The 21167-nt window shown below is 49.3% G+C and overlaps 1 protein-coding gene across 2 annotated transcripts; it reads right to left on the bottom strand.

Moving 5' to 3' along the window:
• Positions 1–13360: 13360 nt before the first annotated feature.
• Positions 13361–20499, bottom strand: SSR2 (signal sequence receptor subunit 2). 2 transcript variants are annotated; one of them, XM_060136354.1, is made up of 6 exons: positions 20387–20499; positions 19619–19773; positions 18806–18904; positions 17028–17136; positions 15082–15159; positions 13361–13939 (listed from the first exon to the last, which is right to left on the bottom strand). In XM_060136354.1, exons 2-6 carry the CDS (start codon positions 19771–19773, stop codon positions 13829–13831), a joined length of 552 nt encoding a protein of 183 aa, XP_059992337.1. In that variant the 5' UTR covers positions 20387–20499; the 3' UTR covers positions 13361–13828. The 2 variants fall into 2 exon arrangements, with proteins under 2 accessions (XP_059992337.1, XP_059992346.1); XM_060136363.1 differs by having other exon boundaries at positions 20313–20397.
• Between the last annotated feature and the right edge of the window lie 668 nt (positions 20500–21167).

Here is a 21167-nt window from a genome sequence, read left to right as displayed (position 1 = left end):
GGCTTCCTCTGTCTTTGGGGATATGGTCAGTGATTTTCCAGGAGAGGGGAAGAGCTGGGTCCCTCTCTTCTAGTCTGCCAAGCTTATGTAGGCCCCTGAGCCAGAGTAGTTCTTCCCCAATTGTAGGGCTGGACTATGATATCTAAATATCTTGGGCCTGCCTCAGCCTGGATCCAGCAGGCAGGGAGCAATTTGGGAAAGGGGGCAGGTTCCATGCCCCAACCCTGGGAGCACCTCTCTCAAGAAACCTCCCAAAGTTCTCTGGGCCTCAGTTTCCTCATCTGTAAAATGAGGTGATGGGGCCATATGATCCCTGAGTCCCTTCCAGCTCTGACACTGTTGTATGGTCCTAAGAAACCCAAGTGGGAGGTGGAGGCAATAAGACCTGAGTGTCCTGCTACTCACCTCACCTCCATACCTTTCCCTCACCATCCTCACCCACCTGCCCTTGAGACCAGGTAGAAAGAAGGAGCTAGGACTATTAGGTAGAGCCACATTTTGAAAGGCAGGGTCCACCCTCCCCAAAGGCCTGCAACAGGCCTGGGTTCGGATTCTCCAGGGAAGAGACTAGGGGCCCAGGTCTCTTCAACTCCCGTCATTCCTTTCCAACCACTTCTCCGAGGTATAGGACTTGACAGAAGGAGAGACAGGAGGTCCCCTGGTGTTTTACCCGCTCAGTGGATCCTGGAGCTCCTTGCCCGGCCCCCAACTATGTCTTTGGAAGGGGGCGTAGTTGTGACTGTAGGCACGGAAAGCCCTCGACCTTCGGAGGGGTACAGCGTCGAAGCCGTCTCCCTCCTTCTTTTCTCCCTCTTCCTCATTCTCCTCCAGCTGTTCTCTGGACTCGACCACAGACAGGCAGCGTCGAGTGTGGCCTTGGGGCACCAGGTCTCCACCTGTGAGGAGCACCTCTGGGACGTCCTTGTTCATGGGAGGTACACACAGGCCAGTCTGAATCAAGAAGACAGAGAATGGTGAGTTCTAGAATTCTGGAATTTGGAACTAGAAAGGTGTCCCAGTCAGCCAGGCCTAGAGCATCCTGTCACGCCTCCTTTTACCAAGGCACAGAATTGGAGGATGGCTGGCTCAAGATCATACGAGGAATTAGTTGCAGAGTCAAGCAGAGAACTTGGGTTTTCTGACCCCCAGTCTAGTGTTCTTTCCAGTACATAATGACATCCTCATTCACTCATTATTATTCCATTTAATGAGTACCTATATGGCAGAGGACCAAGCCAAGCAAAGAGAAATAGATATTGTTCTTACCCTCAAGGAATTCGTTCTAGTGAGTGTGTGTGTGCATGTGTGCATGTGTGTACATAGACAAAAGCACAAATCACAAACAACTGGCCAGAGTTTGCCAAATGCCACAAGAGAAGTTTCAAAAAAAAGTCTTTGTGATGTCAAAGGAATGAGTGCATATAGCCAGTTGGAGGACTCAAAAAAGGGAAACGGAAGTAAACAGCCTTTGAGATGGGCCTGGAAGGGTGGAGTGGTTAGGATTTGGCCACGTTGGAAAGGGAGGAGTCTAGGCAAATAAAACAGCAGGGAGAAAAGGTGCATGAGTGAGAAAGTAGTATGATTTCTTCTTTCTAAGATTCTGGTCGTTTGGGGAGTAAGAGAGCCATTCTGACCTTTTCCCAAGAAGCAAAGAGAAGGGGTCCAAAACCAGCCACATTGAAATTCCTTCTCTCTCTCCCAAGTGGGCATTGTTCTCACTGCCCAGTACTCCTGGCTGCCATCAGGGCTTGCCTCAGTGTGTCTCAGATTTAAGAACCCTCAGGAGCTCTTAAAGTTGAAAATGATAAGCTCCACTCCAGAAACAAGTACCAAATACCCGAGTACTAAGGTGATGGAGGGGTGGGAAGGCAACTCACATCTACTGCATCTACCTCTGTACACCCCCTCTGGGCCCTATCTCTGTAGAACTTCTGCTAGAATGAGTTTCCCAGGCTCCTCTTCTCCCAGGGGTGAAGCAACTGAGATGTTCAGAGGACCCTGGAGGGCCAGGAAGCAGTGAGCCAGAATTCCCGCTCCTCCCAGGCTTCCTGTGAGGGTGTCAAGCCTTCCGCAAGTTATTTTACTCCCCGCCCCCGACACCCCCCCACCCCAAAGTCCAGGTTGCTGGACAATCGTTCCTTCCAGCAACTTTTCCCTCTTTCACTGCAACCTGCCCCCACTCCACCCAGGACCACTGAGATGGCACCTGTGCCTGTGTTAGCTGCACACCTGCCTACCACAGGGAAGGAGACAAGTACTCAGGCCTCTGCAGATGGCATTCTGCTGCCCTGCTGGGTGGGTCTGAAGATAGAAAAAGAGAGGCCTAGGAAACCAGCCCAGGCCCTGTGCCTGTCCGTGCTCAGCACAGCTGGAAGCCACATAGAGGGGACCTCTCAGCCTGCTGCTGGGAGACATCCTCTCTCTGTGTCCACAAACTTGGGCCTCGTGCCATCTGATGTGCTATCTATAAACAGGATGGGATGGGACTTCCCTGGCGGTCCAGTGGTAAAGAATCCGCCTTCCAATGCAGGGGACACAGGTTTGATCCCTGGGCAGGGAAATAAGATCCCACATGCCACGGGGCAACTAAGCCAACACACCACAACTACTGAGCTCGCGCGCCTCAACGAGAGAGCCTGCATGCTGCAAACTACAGAGGCCACGCGCACTGGAGTCTGCGCGCCACAACTAGAGAAGAGAAAACCCGCACGCCACAACTAGAGAGAAGCCTGCGCACCACAAGGAAGAGCCCGCGCACCACAACGAAAGATCCCGCATGCCTCAACGAAGATCCTGCGTGCTGCAGCTAAGACCTGACACAGCCAAAGATAAATTAAATTAATAAATAAATAATAAATCTTTTTTTAAAAAAAAAAGACTCCGCGCTCCCAATGCAGGGGGCCCCGGGTTCTATCCCTGGTCAGGAAACTAGATCCCACGTGCCGCAACTAAGAGTTCACACGCCGCAACGAAGATCCCGTGTGCCGCAACTAAGACCCGGTGCAGCCAAATAAATAAACATTTTCTTAAAAACATATTTAGAAAATAAATAAATAAACAGGATGGGCAGATCTGCAGGGAGCAGGACAGAGCCTGAGGGCCACAGCACGGTCCCTGCAAACCAGTGGTCTCCAAAGCTGAGATTTGGGGGCAGGGGGAGAGGGGTACTGACAAAAAGTATCGTGAGAAGCTGGGATGGAGGAAAGAGTAGGAACCAGGTATGTTCCCTAGAAAAAGAGGAGCAGGGGCTGGGAACAGGACAGAAATGGAGGGACACTGAGGGGGCACTACAAGGAACTTGGATCTGGCATTCAGTGACCTCACAAAAGAGAAAACACCATTTGACCTACACGCCCTGAACCCAGCTTCTATCTACTCTTCCCACCCTGATTCTGCCCACAGGGCTGGATTTGATGAGATGAATGAAAAGCAGTGAATGGAAGCCCTTTCCTTTCCCTCCATCCCTGGAGATGCCGCCTGTTGGAGGTGGTACCCTGCTGCCTTGGCCTGGTGGACAGACATTTCGAATCCTGAGATCTTTATGTCTTGAAATTTCACCCTTCTTCCTCCAGCTGAGACCACCTGGAGTCTGACCTCTTCTCAAAGAATTACCCTCTTTCTGGCGTCTCTGTCATGTCATTCATGGTCTCTGCCCTCTGTGAAAATGGAATCCGCTGGGCTCCTTCTCCCTTAAATCTTCATTCCATTCCTCAGAAAGTTTTTCTTCTAAATTCCACCCCTTCATGCTGTCAGGTCAATAATTTTCATTCTATCCTTCAAAGAGATGAGGTTTAGCAAGGTTTCCTCAAACCCCTCCCAGAGATAGTCCCTCCGCCTCTTTCTGAAATTCAAGCTGGAGCCCCTGCGGTTGTGTTCCTTTCCTTGCCCCTCCTTCCATCAGTTCTCTCCCAGCCCCCTCCCATCTTTCACTAGGCTCCTGAGCTCAGGAAATGGTGCAAGGGAGCAACCAGGGCTGGGTCTCACACAATGGCTTTATTTAGCCCCAGAATGAGATCACATCGTGTCACATCACTGCTTCCGCTGAGCACAGATAGGAGATTCTGAACTAGGTCTGAGATCAGATGCTTGAGATGGGGGCAGGGGAGGAAAGCAAGAAGGGGCTCTAAGTCACTTTACTTTTCTTCCTGCCTCTGGATCAGATGGTTTTCCCATCGACACAGACCACCAGCGTCTCGTGATTCCTCCTCTGAGTGTGTGACCTCCACCAATGGCCCTAGTCATCAGTGATTCGTTAGACACTCTACCGTGTGCTGAGATGGGAGCATACAATATTTTAACAGAGAGAAATCTCTCTCTCTCTCTCTTTTTTGGGTTGCACCACACGGCATGCGGGATCTTAGTTCCCCAACCAGGGATTGAACCCGTGCCCACTGCAGTGGAAGCTCGGAGTCTTAACTGCTGGGCCGCCAGGGAAGTACTGAGAGAAATCTCTCTTATTCAAAACTCTGAGACCATAATTTCTTCAGGGTGCTTTGAAGTTCATCAGATTTGCTAGCTCTGCCACCTTCATAAGCCACATGACCTTGGGAACTTGCTTATTTAATGTTTTTGAGCTTCAGGATCATCTGTAAAATGGGAACGGTAATACTACCTTGTAAGGATATTGAAAGACTTGATAATGTATGTAATACAACTAACATTGTGCTTGGCACATATTGGGGACTTAGTAAATGCTACTATTATTTTTGTTGTTACTATTATTATTTAGAAGCAAAGAGAAGGCAGAGCATAGAGAAATGGAGAGCTGGAGAGAGGAGTGCCCAAGACAGAAGCAGAAATAGGCATTATATGACGGTTAAAGAAGAGAGAGAGAGAATAGATAACCCACAGGCTGACACTAAAACAACTGTGATGGGGACTCATTAACATAAACAACTTCTGATAGAAAGGAGCACATAACAACCAGAGCAAGGAGGAGCCTGATGAACCCTGATGAACCTGCACTCTTCAAAGAGAAGGGATGGGGCTTCCCTGGTGGCGCAGTGGTTGAGAGTCCGCCTGCCGATGCAGGTGACAGGGGTTTGTGCCCCGGTCCGGGAAGATCCCACATGCCACGGAGCAGCTAGGCCCGTGAGCCATGGCCGCTGAGCCTGCGCTTCTGGAGCCTGTGCTCCGCAACGGGAGAGGCCACAACAGTGAGAGGCCCACGTACCGCAAAAAAATAAATAAATAAAAGAGAAGGGATGGACAATGGCCTCTGGTAGTTTAGAGCAGAGGTTGGCAAACTATAGCCTGTGGGCCAAATCTGTCCTATTTTCTTTTTTAAATGGTTGGAAAAAAATCAAAAGAAGAATACTACTTTGTGACACATAAAAATTATATGAAATTCAATTTTCAGTGCTCATAAATAAAGGGTTTTTTCTGGGGAACACAGCCATGCTCATTCATTTACATATGGTCTATGGCTGTTTTTGCATTATGACAGCAAAGTTGGTAGTTGCGACAGAGACCATATGGCCCATAAAGCCTAAAATATTTATTATCTGGGTCTCTACAGAAGAAGTTTGCAGACTTGATTTAGAGAAGCTGGGTCTCAAAATCTCAGGAAGGAGGAAAAAGAGATCAAAGAGAGACATTAAGGCTCACTGCCCACCAACCAGGTGTCTGCAACCAGCTTGGGGGAGGAGGGACATTGAAGACCCCAGCACACCCATTTCCTAAATAGCACCTGAGCCTACAGGGGGAAGAGGCTTAACCCATGAGTGCCTACAGCACCCTGTGGGATCCTCACAACCATTTCTTGAAATAGATATTATCCCTATTTTACATAGGAGGAAACAGGCAGCACAGAGAGGGAAAGTAACTTGCTCAAGGTCACCGGGCTGTAGGAGGTGGAGCTGAGTTTTCAAAGCAGATGCATCCCAGTGTACAGCCTGAGTTCTCTGAAACAAGAAGGCAACCAATGAGAGCAAGTGGCTAGCTTTGAAAGAAAGCTGGCAATATTGTTATTCACTTCCTCATTCCTGCCCCCTCCACCCCAGCCAAAGAAAGGAAGCAGTTTCCAGAAGAAATTAGATGGGGATTCCAAAAAATTAAACTTGTCCTTTCTACTCCCTCTGCATCTTAGAAATCTGAATGAGGTGATGGGGGGGCAGGCAGGGCCCTGCTTCTGTTTGCTGCCAGCGAACACTGGGGGTAGGAACTGCTGATAGCAACCACACAGCTAGGCACAGGGGACAGTGGGCAAGGCTAGTGGGCCCCTTCGCAGCCTGGGGGGCTCCCTGGGTCTGGCTCTGGGGTCCTAAATTTCCCAAAGGGGGCAATAATGTGGAAGACCCGAAAGAACCAGATAATAAAGAACGGGGAGGAAGGGAGAGGCCAGATGGCATGGTCTGCTGGCTTCTCTCCAGGTCTCCTAGCCCTGGGGGAACAGGTTCGTAGAAAACCCTTTGATGGTTCAAAATTTAACCTACCTGCTTCCTCTCCCATAGAAAGTAAACCATTAATCCAACCGTGTCCTGCAAAGAAGACTAAAGCAGGGCTTCAGATGAAGAAGGCCCTGGTAACCACAGTTCCTTCCCACCCCTCCCTGTTCACGAACACACCATTCTACAGCAAGTCATATAGCACCCAAGTCTCTAATTCCTCCTCACCTCACCCTGACCTGGCTACGTCATCGCTCTATTTCTCAGTGTGAGACATATGAGATTTTGCTGTGCATTCAACACTGTATCCTGGAACTCACCCTCCTTCCCTGGCTTTCCTGTCAACTGCCAGAGAGTGGTATCACAATTCCAAAAATCAAAGAAAAGGTAAAGGGTACATAGAGAGGATTCCTTCATTCAGCAAATATTTCTTTAGCACCTCCCAGGTGTCAGGCACCAAGACGAGGACCCAGAAGGGTCTATGCACAAACACAGTGGTGAGGCAAGTGTACCACCCCTCTGTGGGACAGGGGCTAGTTCAGGCAAAAGCCATCTGCCCACATCAGCTTTTGGGTTGACTCCTGCTTCCACCTGCTTCCAGGGCCCACAGGGCAGAGTTGTCGATTTTATTGTTAGTACTTAATTCTGGAAGTTCAAAGCTAGAGAGCCAGGCATCCTCAGTCCTCTAATCTAACCACGTCTCCTTAGTTTTATTTTTTTAATTTTTACTTATTTATTTTTCTGGCCACACCACACAGCATGTGGGATCTTAGTTCCCCGACCAGGGATCGAACCCATGCCCCCTGCAGAGGAAGTGTAGACTCTAAACCACTGGGCCGCCAGGGAAGTCCCATCATATCTCCTTAAAAGTCAGCCATCGGGAGGGAGACGCAAGAGGGAAGAGATATGGGAACATATGTATATGTATAGCTGATTCACTTTGTTATAGAGCAGAAACTAACACACCATTGTAAAGCAATTATACTCCAATAAAGATGTAAAAAAAAAAAAAAAGTCAGCCATCAAGCATCTCAAACACTCACCCTAAATCAGCCCCCCCTTTGATATATTAGGCTCACAAATCAGTCAGGATTTTTGCTGCTTTGGGCTTCCAAGTGTGATCATCTTTTCTCTTTTTTTAAAAAAATGTGTTTGCAAACTGAACCTAGGGATCCTATCCTCTTTCTTTCTGCTGGGCCTGTGTGCTTATTCTACCAGAGGCTTGTTGGGACCCAGACTAGCCCATGATGTGTCGGGGCTAGAGAATAAAAGGGGGAAGACCAATCAGTCCACTTCTACCTCCTGTCAGTTTCTTGGCATGCGTTCTGGGTGCCATGCCAGCAGGGTGGGGCAAGAGAGGGGCTGAGGTTCAGAGGGACACACCTGAGAAGACTTTGGCCACTGAGTCCCAAGGAGTTAACCCATCAGATCCCAGGGAACAGCTAAAGGTAGTGGGTGAACTAAGGAGCCCCTAATCTGAATGGATGGGGTAATCTGGAATCTGGAAGCCCCTGGCTCTCAGGTATGAGTTTGTGGCCCTTTAAATCTCACAATTAACCACCAGGGATAAAGGGAATAATGTCAGGGCCTAGAGGAAGGGGACCCAGGGTGGATTAGGATTTCAAGTTTTAAAATTCTAGCCATCCTGTTTGTCCATACCTCCTGTCTTAATGGTGCCAGATAAACTTGAGTCTGAATCGCAGTCCTATAATCTACCTCTTAATTGATGAGTGTTAGTTATTTAACGCCTCTAAACCTCAACTTTAATATGGGGATTATGATATGCTAACCCCATAGGACTGTGAGGATTAAGAATGTATATAAAGGGGGCCTCCCTGGTGGCTCAGTAGTTAAGAATCTGCCTGCCAATGCAGGGGACATGGGCTCGAGCCCTGCTCTGGGAAGATCCCACATGCCACGGAGCAACTAAGCCTGTGCACCACAACTACTGAGCCTGTGCTCTAGAGCCCACGTGCCACAACTACCGAGCCCGCGCACCTAGAGCCCGTGCTCCGCAACAAGAGAAGCCGCCACAATGAGAAGCCTGCACATGAAGAGTAGCCCCCGCTTGACACCACTAAAGAAAGCCCTTGCGCAGCAACAAAGACCCAACGCAGCCAAAAAAAAAAAAAAGGAATGTATATAAGGGAATTCCCTGGCGGTTCAGTGGTTAGGACTCCGTGCTTTCACTGCTGAGGGCCCGGGCTCAATCCCTGGTCAGGGAACTAGTGACACGGCCAAAAAAAGAAAAAAAAGTATATATAAAATCTTTGGCGTCACTTGTCCCACAAGTAGTGTTAACTGTTGGCCATTATGGTGATTTCCTATTTGCACACTTGTGCACACACACACAGAGACACACACACTCTCAATGCACCCTAGTTACAAATGGGAGCTGAGGGCTTCCCTGGTGGCTCAGTGGTTGAGAATCCGCCTGCCAATGAAGGGGACACGGGTTCAAGCCCTGGTATGGAAAGATTCCACATGCCACGGAGCAACTAAGCCCGTGCGCCACAACTACTAAGCCTGCACTCTACAGCCCACGTGCCACAACTACTGAGCCTGCGTGCCACAACCACTGAAGCCCAAGGGCCTAGAGCCCGTGCTCTGCAACGAGAAGCCACTGCAATGAGAAGCCCGCACACCGCAGTGAAGAGTACCCCCACTCGCAGCAACCAAAGAAAGCCCGCGCACAGCAACGAAGACCCAATGCAGCCCAAAATAAAAATTAATAAAATTTTTTTAAAAAAGGGAGCTGATGGGACTTCCGTGGTGGCGCAGTGGTTAAGAATCTGCCTGCCAATACAGGGGACATGGGTTCAAGCCTTGGTCTAGGAAGATCCCACATGTCACAGAGCCACTAAGCCCGTGCGCCACAACTACTGAGCCTGAGCTCTAGAGCCTGCGAACCAAAACTACTGAGCCCATGTGCCACAACTACTGAAGCCCAAGCACCTAGAACCTGTGCTTCACAACAAGAGAAGCCACTGCAATGAGAAGCCTGCTCACTGTAATGAAGAGTAGCCCCCACTCGCTGCAACTAGAGAAAGCCCACGAGCATCAACGAAGACCCAATGCAGCCAAAAATTAATTAATTAATTAATTATTTAAAAAAAAGGCAGCTGAATGCAGGAGACTGGTGGAGAATTGTTCTGTCACTTCCTGGGGGTGCTGAGGGGTTCCTGAAGATCGCTGCTTCTGGGAAATGCCCATTGATGCGGTAAGGACTCAGGGAAAGGGAAGAGGGAAACTCACCAGACTTGGGAGATATCCCAAAGATGGGAGACCTGTTCTTGCCTTCGGTTGGTGACGGCAGTATAGGAAGAAGTCCCACTTCAGACAGCCCCTCTAAGAATCCAGTCCAGGACCTTAATGGGGGGGCCTCTTTCTTGGTCCTTTTAAGGGAATTGCTCATGGTCCAGAAGTTTGCATAGGAGACAGGGGGGACTCATTCCAGTCCAGATCAGCTGCCTCTCCAACTACTCTAGCCCTTCCCTTCCCCGCCCTACTTCAAACACCCTAGACAGTGCTGTGCCCAGACCTTTAACCCCTTGGGTGCCGTTGCTGGTCCCGAGGATTCCTGGGTTCCCCATCTTCAGCATCCCCCAAAGGGCAGCCCCCAGATTCAGGCACACGTAGGAACAGATACAGGAAACCAAGCTGGGGTCACTCTGAGGGGAGAGTATGTGGGAACCTGACATCCCAGGGAACCTTCACCCGCCCTCCGGCAGAGACAGGGTGGAACTGAGGGGAAAAAGAAGACAACTCAGGGAAAGGCCCACAGGTGGAACCCTACTTAACAGCAAGGTCCTACTAGGGTCAGGGAGGTCCTTTGCTCTCTCTCAAATTTGGTTTCAAAATGCTTGTCGTTCCCTTTAAGAGGCAGGTTGCAGTAGGGGGAGGAGGACAGACTGTATTTTCTGTGATGAAAGTACAGGGAGGAGCGATGACAAGGGCAGCTACATCAGAGGAGGACCCTCCTTCAGCCAACAGGAACAGGGTGAGCAGGCAGCTTGGCACACACCCGGCTCCCAACTCCCGGCGTGTTGTGGATACCAGGCACAGGATATCTGACTGGCTCTCCACCCCCTTCCCTGATAACAGCTTCTAGGGGCACTGACTCACCCTCACCGCTTCCCTGGGGCAGAGGATGGAGTGGGCAGATGTTGGACTTCCTGTGGTACCGGGGAGCCTCCTCCCTGATGGGCCTCGTGGTCCAGGGGAAAGGACATGTTGGAATCGGAAGAGCTTGGCTGCCTCTGCCAACTCACACGTTAAGGGGCCTTGGAGAAGTTCCCTAGTAGCCTCATTTCCTCCTCTGTAAAATGGGGATAGTAAATGAGATATGTACAAATAGTGGAACATAATGCTGGGCCCATAATTGTTACTCAATAGATATGCTAGCTGCCACTTGCTGTGTCCTTGGATAAACCACTCCACTCTGCCTTTCCTGATCTATTAAATGAGATTAAATTAGGTGATCTACGGTCTATCCTTGCTCTAAAACTCTCCCTCTGCGTGAGAGGAAGAGGGCAGTTGTTGCCAGATGTGGAAACTGTGTGCCCTTTCCTACCTGGCTGGGCTCCAAACCACATGAGTGACAGTGGTTGTTTCTCACTTCACAAGAATACAGGGGAAACAGCTGCCTGTTTTACTGGTGTAGGGTCCTCAGAAATTCTCTAATTTAACAATCCTGGGATTGTCCAAATGAGGACACAGGCTCCGAGCGGGGGTGGGTGTGTGTGATTTACCTGAGGTCTGCCAGCCAGGGAGTGGCAGAACGGGCTGGGATCCAGCACTGCTGCCTCTGTGGTCAGTGCTGCTTCCGCCACCCTGAGCCGCTCTCTCGAGGGATCCAGCCCAGATAACTTCCCATCCTGTCACCAAGCCGCTGCATTATCCACAGCTTCTTGGGAATCCTTATACCCATTTCCAATTAACTTTTGTCAGGTGAAGTCCCAAAGCCTAGTATGTGAAAGGGGTGGTAATCTGGGCCCTGGATCCTCCTGGTACCAGGGCTGGGTGTGGGTGAGCGGGTGCCAGCTAAAAGTTTGGACGACGTGGGAGGGATAGAGGGCTAGTTTCCAGCGGGAGGAGGGGATCTGGAACACGCTGAGAGCTGGGTTGCTATCTGTTTTGCCTTTTAGGGAGGAAGCCCTCAGTTTGGGTACTCAATCTCCAGGAAGGATGTAGGGCCAGTGCTTGCTTTCCCTCTCCCTTGCAGACCTGCATGAAATCTGGAGATCAGGGGTCACATGTCCCTAGGGTAGTTTCCATTAGAGTGAAGCACCGTCTGCTGCTCATCCTCCATTAAGTTACCTCAAGAAAAGGGGTCAATCCTAAAGCAACTACTCCAGCTGAGTCTTGCCATCTATAGATTTGAGAGGCTTACATTCTTCAATGCTACTACTTAAGGGAGGCTCAAATTCCATCCTGACTCCAAGGAATTTGATCTCTCGAGAGATGCAAGTATCTAGTTTTGGCCTTTTTTCAAGGTGCCGGTGACACTGCCTTCACAATGCTTCTCTTGTCATCTGGGTCAGACCTGGGTTCCCCCCTAGTCTCCTCTGTAACAAGGGCCAGGACACAAAATGCTGAGTTCTGCAAGGAAAGGTAAAGACTGCCCCAGCTTTCAGAAAAGGAGTATCTCCCAGAGCTCAGACTGAGGGAGAAATCTCTTATGTTACCTTCCCAAGTTATGAAGTTTATCCTACCCTTTAAACCAGAACCCCCACTCCTATAGGTTAACTCCTCACTGTGTTTTCAGTGGACACTACACAGATGGCAAATAGTGTGCTGGTCCAAAGACCAACAGTTCATAGTCCTAGAGGAAGACGATACATTATCAAACTAGCTCCCTCTTCCTTCCCTATGCTTGCTCTCAACCCCAAGCTTCTGACCCACTGTCTTTCTCCCCATTCTCTTGAGCAAGTCCCAGGTCTCCACCAGGAACACAATGAACCAAAGCAAATATATCCTTCTTGCCCTCTGACCTGGCCAGTCCTGGGGTGTCCGAGCCGTAGGCCCTGAAAGAGGGATGTGAGCTGGTGGAGGGCTACTCCATTTGGAGCCTCCCGTTGTCTCCAGGTCCTTTTCATCCTTCTTGGGGCCCAGAGGCTCCGAAGGCTGGGCGAAGGAAAGGTTAAACTGGTTGGGCAGCACTCTCCCCCCGCCCCCCCCACCAGAATCTAAGCTGGGAAACTTGGTGACAGGAACAAAGCGGGTGTTTGTTGGGTTTCTCTCCTGCCTGGGAGGCTGTTCTCGGACCACGGCATTCCTGGGTTGGACAGAGTCAGCTCAGCGTGGCTTCTCCCCACTGCTGTCGCCGCAATACCCACTGCCTTTCCAGAGGCCGTGCTTAGGTAACAACTCAGGGGATACAGGCGCTTCTGCCTGGCCTGAGCTCAAAGCAGAGGTATTAAAAATAAGTTCAAGATGGGACTTCCCTGGCAGTCCAGTAGTTAAGACTCCACGCTTCCACTGAAGGGGACACAGGTTCAATCCCTGGTCGGGGAACCGGGATGCTGCATACCCCACAATGTGGCCAAAATAATAATAAGTTCAAGCTCAAGAAAAGCTAGCTCCTAAACGGAGGAAGGGCTAGAATCAGGCGTAAGAGATAGTTTCTCAAGAACAGTCAGTGAATAAATCACCCCTACGAGGTCTCCCGGGGCATGAGAACAACTGCAGAACACTTTTCCCCATTCTCTCCTCTACTGTGGAGAGGGGCTCACAGGCAAGGAAGGTTTAGGGGAATATATGGTGACTGATGAGAACAGAGAGAAATAAGGGATGGAAGCAAAGGTGTTCAGAAGGGAGGGTGCAGGGGGTGGGATATCTCTGTGGGAACGGGACCTACAATCCCTAGAGCAAGGAGGCAGGAATTCAGCTCACTTGCCCAGGAGCCTGGGAAGTCAGGGCCTGAGTACCAACAGCAACCTGAGCTCATCCAGGTGATGGGAAAACAGACAAGGCAGGGTGGCATTTGTTTTTATTAGAAAACCCCATTTGGTAAGAGCTTCCCTAAGCCAGCACAGAGACTGGGTAGCCTCCAAGAGTCCCATAGCTTTCATCTTATCTTCCACTCTCTTCTGAGAGGGGAGGGCGGGGGACGGGGTGGTGTCAGGCAGTGTCCGAAGTGCCCCCTCCTGGACCCCTGAGAGAGTTCACATCGCCAGCAATGTACCCCGCGGCACCTCGGTGGTGCACCACAGGGCCCCTAGGCTCAAGGCAGTTGCCAAAGGCTTTCCTGTTTGTATGGCTTCACGATGGAACCAAGGAGGCTCTCAAAGACTCCCAGGTCTGGTCCTTTGCTCTGGCTGAGAGCAGGGCAGGATCAAGGAGGTGGCCAAGGGCTAAGGGAGAAGAGATTGCATTTGAGATACCCTTTGGAGTCTGGAAAGCACCTGTATTCCTTGGGAAGGGAGGACTGGAAGCCCCACTCAGTTCTTCTTGGTTTTGGGGGTGTCATATTTCCTCTTGCTGGAATACCACAACAGCAGGGGGATGCCGATGGAAGGGAGAGTCATGACCCCGAAGGCTGCCCAGTCCAGCTGTGGAAGACAAACGCCTTGCTTAGAAGTCTGGATTAGGGCACAGGAGGGGACCAGGAAGGAAGGGGTCCAATGAGAAAGGGAGCAGTCCAGCCCAAATTTTAAGCAGAACCTTCGCAGGAAGGTTCCTCTCTGGCTACTCTGGACACAGAATGGCTCGCTAAAGACTAATCTATATCTTTTGAGCTATGAAACCAAAGGTCTCATCTGACCCAACCCAATCTGGAAGAGAAGCTTCTCTCTTCCAAACAATCTCTGAGGAGGGAGATGCCCAGGTCTTGCCCTAACAGTCAAGCCTCCTGCGACCTAACCCCTGCCCCCACCTCCAGCTCTCTCTTCCATTCCTCTGTCTCACACTCTGCTCTCTGGCCTCACTAAACTACCTGCCATTCCTGGATTGCACCATGCTTTTTCTCACTTCTGAGCTACTCCCTCTTCCTAGGGTGCCTCCCCTTCCTTACCTCCTCTTTAATAAGTTAAACCTCCCTCCTCCAGAAAATCCTCCCCGACTCTCAAAGACCAGGTTAGGTGTTCCTGTTGCATCTCCTCCAGAGCCTTGTGTATGATCTCCACCACAGCACTCTTCCCCCACTGACTTGCGCTGAAGCCTCTATGAGCCCATAAGATCTTTAATGAAAGGGACTGTGTCTTGCGTTGCTTTCTCAAAGCAAAGCACAGAACTGAGCATGTAATTAGGAACCTCATAATTATTCCCTGAATGAATGAATAAATGAGTCTCCTCACCTCATGCAGTACTTTAGGCAAATCTTCAAAGAATTCTCCCCTAGACTAGACTACACCAAAGTTCCCATGTAACCTTCCCGATGCTCTGCAACTCTTTTAATCTAAGGAGATATACTTTTAATCCTCGAATTAGACCCAGGACTCCAAGATGGAGCTCTACTCAAGGCTGAGCAGAGAAAAAGGGCAGCTTTTTTTGGTTCTGGCAATTGTGATCTCATTGCCCAAAATCTCTAACCGTGGTTAAATCAGGATATTTGATGGCTGTGTGTATCAGACATCAAAACACAGATATGACAAGAACCAACCAACTAAACATATCTTCTAAGGAAGCCACACGGTCCCAGAACCAAAAGCGTGTTCTACTCCCAGGGGAATGCCAAGAAGACTGTAAAGCTTACAAAATGGGGGGAGAATCTCCTATCAAACTCCCTCTGAGCCAGGATTCCTCCCTGTCCGGGTGCACTGGTAAAGCCAATCTGAAAAGCAGAAAAGAAGGGCATTAAGGCAAGTCTCCAGCTCTTTCCCATCTGGGAAAGGGCAGTTCCAAACAACCCAGTTCTGAGCCATAGATTCTTAGCTCCCAAAGGCCCAAGAAAGCAACAAGATGAGGAAAAGTTTTTGAACTAGAGAGAGCTGGATGACTCTTAGTGTGTTATAAAGATGAGTAAATTAGGAGCCAGGAGACACATGATGAGCATTTACTGAAAAAAGGTAGGACAGGTATGCAGCTGAAATTAAAGCCAAATCCTTCTGTCTTAGCCTCAGACGCTGGGAAGAGTTGCTCACCACCACTGGCTCCTCTGCCCATGGCAATCATTTCCCCATTCCTCAAGTGGAAACACTCTTCTGTACCTCACAAGTTGACATGAGGCTCAAGCAAACTAATGAGAAGGATTCTGGAAAGTATAAAGCCCTACCCAAATGTACATTACTAGTGGAGGGGCTGAGTCTGCCCCACATTCCTTTGTCTTGGAGAGGAGGCCAAGAGTTTGAAGCGCATTGCAAACAACTTTGTTCTAAAGTGGCTGCTGAGCCTTTAATTTTATGTCTTTTAACCCATCAAGGACCAGGTGGAACCAGAGTCTTAGAGGTGGTTCTAAAAGCACACATGATAGAAGATATGAAAACATAACCAAGATTATAAGAATATGGTTCCACGTGGTTTATAAAAAAAAGATAACTCGGAGAGTGCACTGAATGTTTGAGACTCTTGGATTTCTTTTAGCTCTATGGTTGACTCTGTTAAGTCCCTTCCTTACTGTGCACTCACTAAGTAGCCTAAACCCCATCTGTACTTATAAATTCATGACCCAAGCTTTTTGAGGGCTAGGACAGTGTCTTAATCTGCTTGGTATTTCCTAGAGTCTAGCACCTTGCAGGGGGCTCAATAAATGTCTGCTGACCTTTACATCAATCAGTCAAGAGACTGGTTATCGCTGGGTTTCTATTCTATATGGAAAACAGAAAGAAATCTAAGACAAAGTCCCTTGCTTCAAGGAGTTTATAATTAAACTGGGAGATGGGAGTGAGGGAAAGACCTAGATACAGGAAAGAGAACTAATAAAGATGGTCAATAATTAAATGTTCAAGTGGCATAGACTGTAAGAGCTCCAAAAGTTTAGATGCAGTCAGTGACTGTTTAGTGAAAGAATGAGCAGGAAAGAGTGATATGAATTGTAAAAGCAGAAGACAATATCAAGGAGATGCAGCTCAGAGCTAGGTCTTGAGGAGGCTTTGGATAATGAAGCGGAGGAGAGAGAGTACAGAGAGTACTTCAAGCAGAGACCAAAGGCAAAGTGGAAAGAAGGAGCACTGAGAGCAGGGGAGGTGCCACAGGAAGGAGCTTGGTCTAATTAGGACGGAGGGTCTTCGAGGGTAGAGAGAGGAAGGGAGAGGCAGAACACAGTGAGAATGCTGGAGGGTACGGTGAGAAGAGGCAGGAAACTCAGCCTTGCTGCAAGAAGCAGGGGCATTCTAAGCAAGGGAAAGATACAGACACAGCGGAGACCAGGAATCATCTGATGGCAGCACAGAAGACAGATGGGAAAGACAATGATGGCAATAAACTGGGCAGCACATGACACTGTACAGATTAAAAGTGAAGCGGAAGGGAATGCTACAGTACTCCTCTCCCATTCATTTCAATTGCTTGATTCTGAGACTTTATAATTTGAAACATACTTCCTTCCTATTTGAAACATACTTCCTTCCTATGATGATATCTCAAGTTTTTGGTCCTTCTTATCTTCCTCAGAATTTAGCACCTGCTCTGGAGATTTTCTACAAGAGTTTTCAAAGGAAGGCAGAGCTGAGCCCCATCCAACTAAGGGTTTGGGTAACTCACCACAACGGGCCCATCCTCCTGGGCCAGATAAGTAATAGTTGCTGAGGTGAAGTTGAAATAACCAGCCTTGAGAGGGCGCAGGACCACGGTGTGGGAAACGTTGCTAGCACTGACGCAAGAGTTAAGGAGGGAAAAAGATGAAGCTACAGTTGTAACAAACTTTCAACTTAGGGACTAAACACACCATTCACAAAAAGAGTTGCCAACACATGTAATGATTTCACATCTGCAATATACTGCGAAAATAATAAACACAGGCTTTTTTTCTAAGCCTGAAGTATGTGGTATAATATGATGTCTTTCTAGCCAAGTCTTAAAGGGTCTATGACATACGCAGTATTGAGGTGTTTAAATTAAACTTTTAAAGCAATATAGGTTATGGATGAAAAATTAGTCACTTAAGGTCACAGAAAATCTTTTGCTGCCTAAAACTGCAGGAAGTTCTTGAAAATATAAAACAAAACCCCCCAAAACCCAAAGAGAACACTTACCCTTGCCAGAAAATCTAAATATACTTTAAATCACAGGGAAAAAAAATAATCTAATTCAAAACACTCAGGAGGGCTTCCCTGGTGGTGCAGTGGTTGAGAGTCCGCCTGCCAATGCAGGGGACACGGGTTCGTGCCCCAGTCCGGGAAGATCCCACATGCTGCGGAGCGGCTGGGCCCGTGAGCCATGGCCGCTGAGCCTGCGTGTCCAAAGCCTGTGCTCCGCAACAGGAGAGGCCACAACAGTGAGAGGCCCGCGTACCACAAAAAACAAACAAACAAACAAAAAACACTCAGGAAATAACCAGTAGATCCGAATAAGGGATTTATTGAAGAAGAGTCTTTAAAAGGTCACCCAGGGGATTTCCCTGGTGGTCCAGTGGTAAAGAATCCACCTTACGATGCAGGGGACGCGAGTTCGATCCCTGGTCAGGGAACTAAGATCCCACGTGCCACAACTACTGAACTCGTGCGCCTCAACTAGAGCCCACGTGCCACTAACTACAGAGCCCAAGTGCCCTGGAGCCTGTGCGCTACAGCTAGAGAAGAGAAAACCCACACGCCACAACTAGAGAGAAGTCCACGCACCACAACGAAGATCCCTTGTGCCGCAACTAAGACCCGACGCAGCCAAAAAAAAAGTCACCCAGGTCCTCCACCTAGCATCCCACTGAATTTCTTTTTTTTTAAATTTATTTATTTATTTTATTTTTGGCTGCGTTGGGTCTTTGTTGCTGTGCGCGGCTTTCTCTATTTGCGGCGAACGGGAGCTACTCTTCCTTGCGTTGCATGGGCTTCTAACTGTGGTGGCTTCTCTTGTTGCGGAGCACAGGCTCTAGGCGTGCGGGCTTCAGTAGCTGTGGCTTGCGGGCTCTAGAGCACAAGCTCAGTAGTTGTGGCGCACGGGCTTAGCTGCTCCACGGCATGTGGGATCTTCCCAGGCCAGGGCTCGAACCCGTGTCTCCTGCATTGGCAGGCGGATTCTTAACCACTGAGCCACCAGGGAAGCCCCCCACTGAATTTCTTTTAAAAGCACCTTAAACATCCTCGCCCAGCCACAAACATCTGTCTACATTCTCCCAATACAGAATGTTTTAGAACTTTATGACCTGAACTTCAGGAACCTCCTTCCTCAGGCCCACCCTAAATCATGCTCACACAATTCTCACCAGTCTCTCTTGCCCCATCTCATCCAGAGTGGCGACAAGAATGACCCTGCTGATTTGCTTCAACATTACCGCCCTCCCACCCACCACCACCAGCCTTCATCACCCAGTGTCAAGAGGATACGGAGCAATTCGGTCCCATTTGACGTTGAGCATTCCAGAGACAATGCCAAAGTCTTCTGGAGGGAAGGAATCATCAGATAATTCCACATCTAATGCAGCACTAGAAAAGGGAGGAAACGATGAAAGGTTAGCAATGGGTATAAAATTAAAGGAATCAGCAATCAAATCTGCCTGCCTGTCCTAAAAAATCAGAACTTTAAAAGACAGATATGAGTCACAGTTATTTGGGTTTGTTGCACTGAAGAATCCCAGCCAAGGCCTGGATTCTGGGCACCAAAATACTCAAATATCTAGGAAAGAATGGGCCTGAATCCGTTTCTGCCCCAATTTCTTCTCACGTGTGTGTGTGTGTGTGTGTGTGTGTGTGTGTGTGTGTGTGTGTGTGTGTGTGTGTGTGTGTGTGTGTAAGGAGGGGAAGAGGAGCAAGATGCATGTAGAAAAGAACATTAAAGGGAATAAAGTGAAAAAAAGACAACAAAAATGCTAATGAAAGAAACGAAGCTGAAACTAAACCCCTGAGGTAACGAAGGATCATACATTTTCTGCCTTCTCATCTTCCTCTCCCTGCTTCACCACAATTTTTGCTTCTTCCCCACTCTGAAACTCTTCCAGCTCAAAAAGTGGAAGACGGTTTCCTGTAGCTTAGGTAAGAATGTCCTCCTCTTCCAGAAGTAGATCCAGCAGTATATTCATTCACTCGTGATATCTGTTGCTGGAAATCTCCCAAAGATAAATCACTGTTGGTCCCTGTTCCCAGCTGGGAAATCTAAGAAACCTGAAAAGGGCCCAACCTATAGCTCCAGGGCCTCCTTACCTTGAGCCAACATTGTAGATGTTGTACTGTAAGGTCAGGTCTCGCCCCTCCACGGCATATCTGTTCAGCAGTGATTTGGAGGCCAAAAGCCTGGCTCCTTCCTCTGCTTGAGTGACAGCAAATAGAGCCAACACCAGGAATGCCAGCAGCCTCATCTTTGGAGAAAAAAGCAAAGTGAGCAGTCAACCCAAGCCTGTAAAACCAGCAAGAGCTTCCTGACAGCCCTTTCTTACAAAGTCTATCAAAACTCTTTTGAGCTTATCAAAGCAGCAGCCCCTTCTACAGAGCAGTCTCTAAGCCACCAGCGCCCTGGGTGCTCCCCAACTGGTGCGATCTTCTGAGAGGACTGCATGTGGCCAGACTCCTTAGGCCGCCGGATTTCGGCCGATCTCGGACCTGCAACAGCCTCTAGCTTTCCTTCACGCAGGAGTCCCCCACGGCTGCTGCCTTCCCGCTGCTCCTCCTTCTCCACCAGCTTCCCTGTGATCCCACGCCGCGCTCGCAGGGTCCTCCCCCACGCCCCTGTATCCCATCCTCCATCTTTCCCCCGGGATCCTATTCGTCCTGGCCCTCCACATCCCTTTCTGGGGCCCTCCGAGAGCTCAGTCCGCTCTGCCCCCTCCCCTCCTCTTGCCAAGACTACACGTCCTCCCGCCGGCATGCCCTCTCTCCTCCCCGCCCTCCCCGAGCTAACACTCAGCCGCTGAGTGCTGTGCGGACGTGAGACTCCCAGGCTCCCGCTGGCACCCCCAGTGCCTCGGAACTCACCGCGCGCACCCTCAAAGCCTTTCGGGGGGGGCGGGGGGGGGGGCACCAAAACCGGAAGAGAGCGTCAGCATCGGAAATACCGGAAGTAAGCTCTGGCCGGAAACTTTGGTGATCTGCCCGATGCCTTCTGGGAGTTGTAGTTCATAGACAAGCCCCACCTTTCCCTTTGTAGTACCCGCCCGCCTCTGGGATGCAACAGCTCCTGGAACAGGCTTGTGTGTGTATCCTCCACGCTCTTCTTTCTTTCTTTCTTGTTCTTTCTTTCACGCTTTTATTATTCTGCAGTCTAGAGTGACTTTTCATGCTGGCTTGCCGTTACTGTAGATGACCAGCACCTGATTAAGTGCTTTGCGGAACTGGCAGACCCAGAGATTAGGGTCATCTATCTAAAGTGTACTGTCGAACTAGGAATTAGAGAAAAGCTATTTCTCTCGAGGCTACTCTTCGTATTCCCAGGCGAGAAATTTAGTCATCCCTTATATCCAATAAGTCACCAAGCCCTGAACTTTCTTTAGAAGCCCTTTAAGGCCCCGCAAAAGGAGATCCTTTCTTCTCCATTCCCACTGTAACCGCTTTGGTTCATACACATTGCGGTTGCTGTTTTTCACTGCGATGGTCTCGCTTTCTTGGGACTTTCCCGGCGCATTTCAATCAGCTACCAGAAAAACTTCCCTAAACAGCATTTTGAACAGTAGACTCTATGTTCAGAGGATGGACTGTGAAGTTAGGCAGTCATGAATTCAAATCTCCCTTCGGTCACTTGCTGTTTAGGTAACCTTAA

Source organism: Lagenorhynchus albirostris, chromosome 2, assembly GCF_949774975.1.
Source record: "Lagenorhynchus albirostris chromosome 2, mLagAlb1.1, whole genome shotgun sequence".
NCBI classification, from domain to species: domain Eukaryota; kingdom Metazoa; phylum Chordata; class Mammalia; order Artiodactyla; family Delphinidae; genus Lagenorhynchus; species Lagenorhynchus albirostris.
This window is presented reverse-complemented; position numbering and strand designations above follow the sequence as displayed.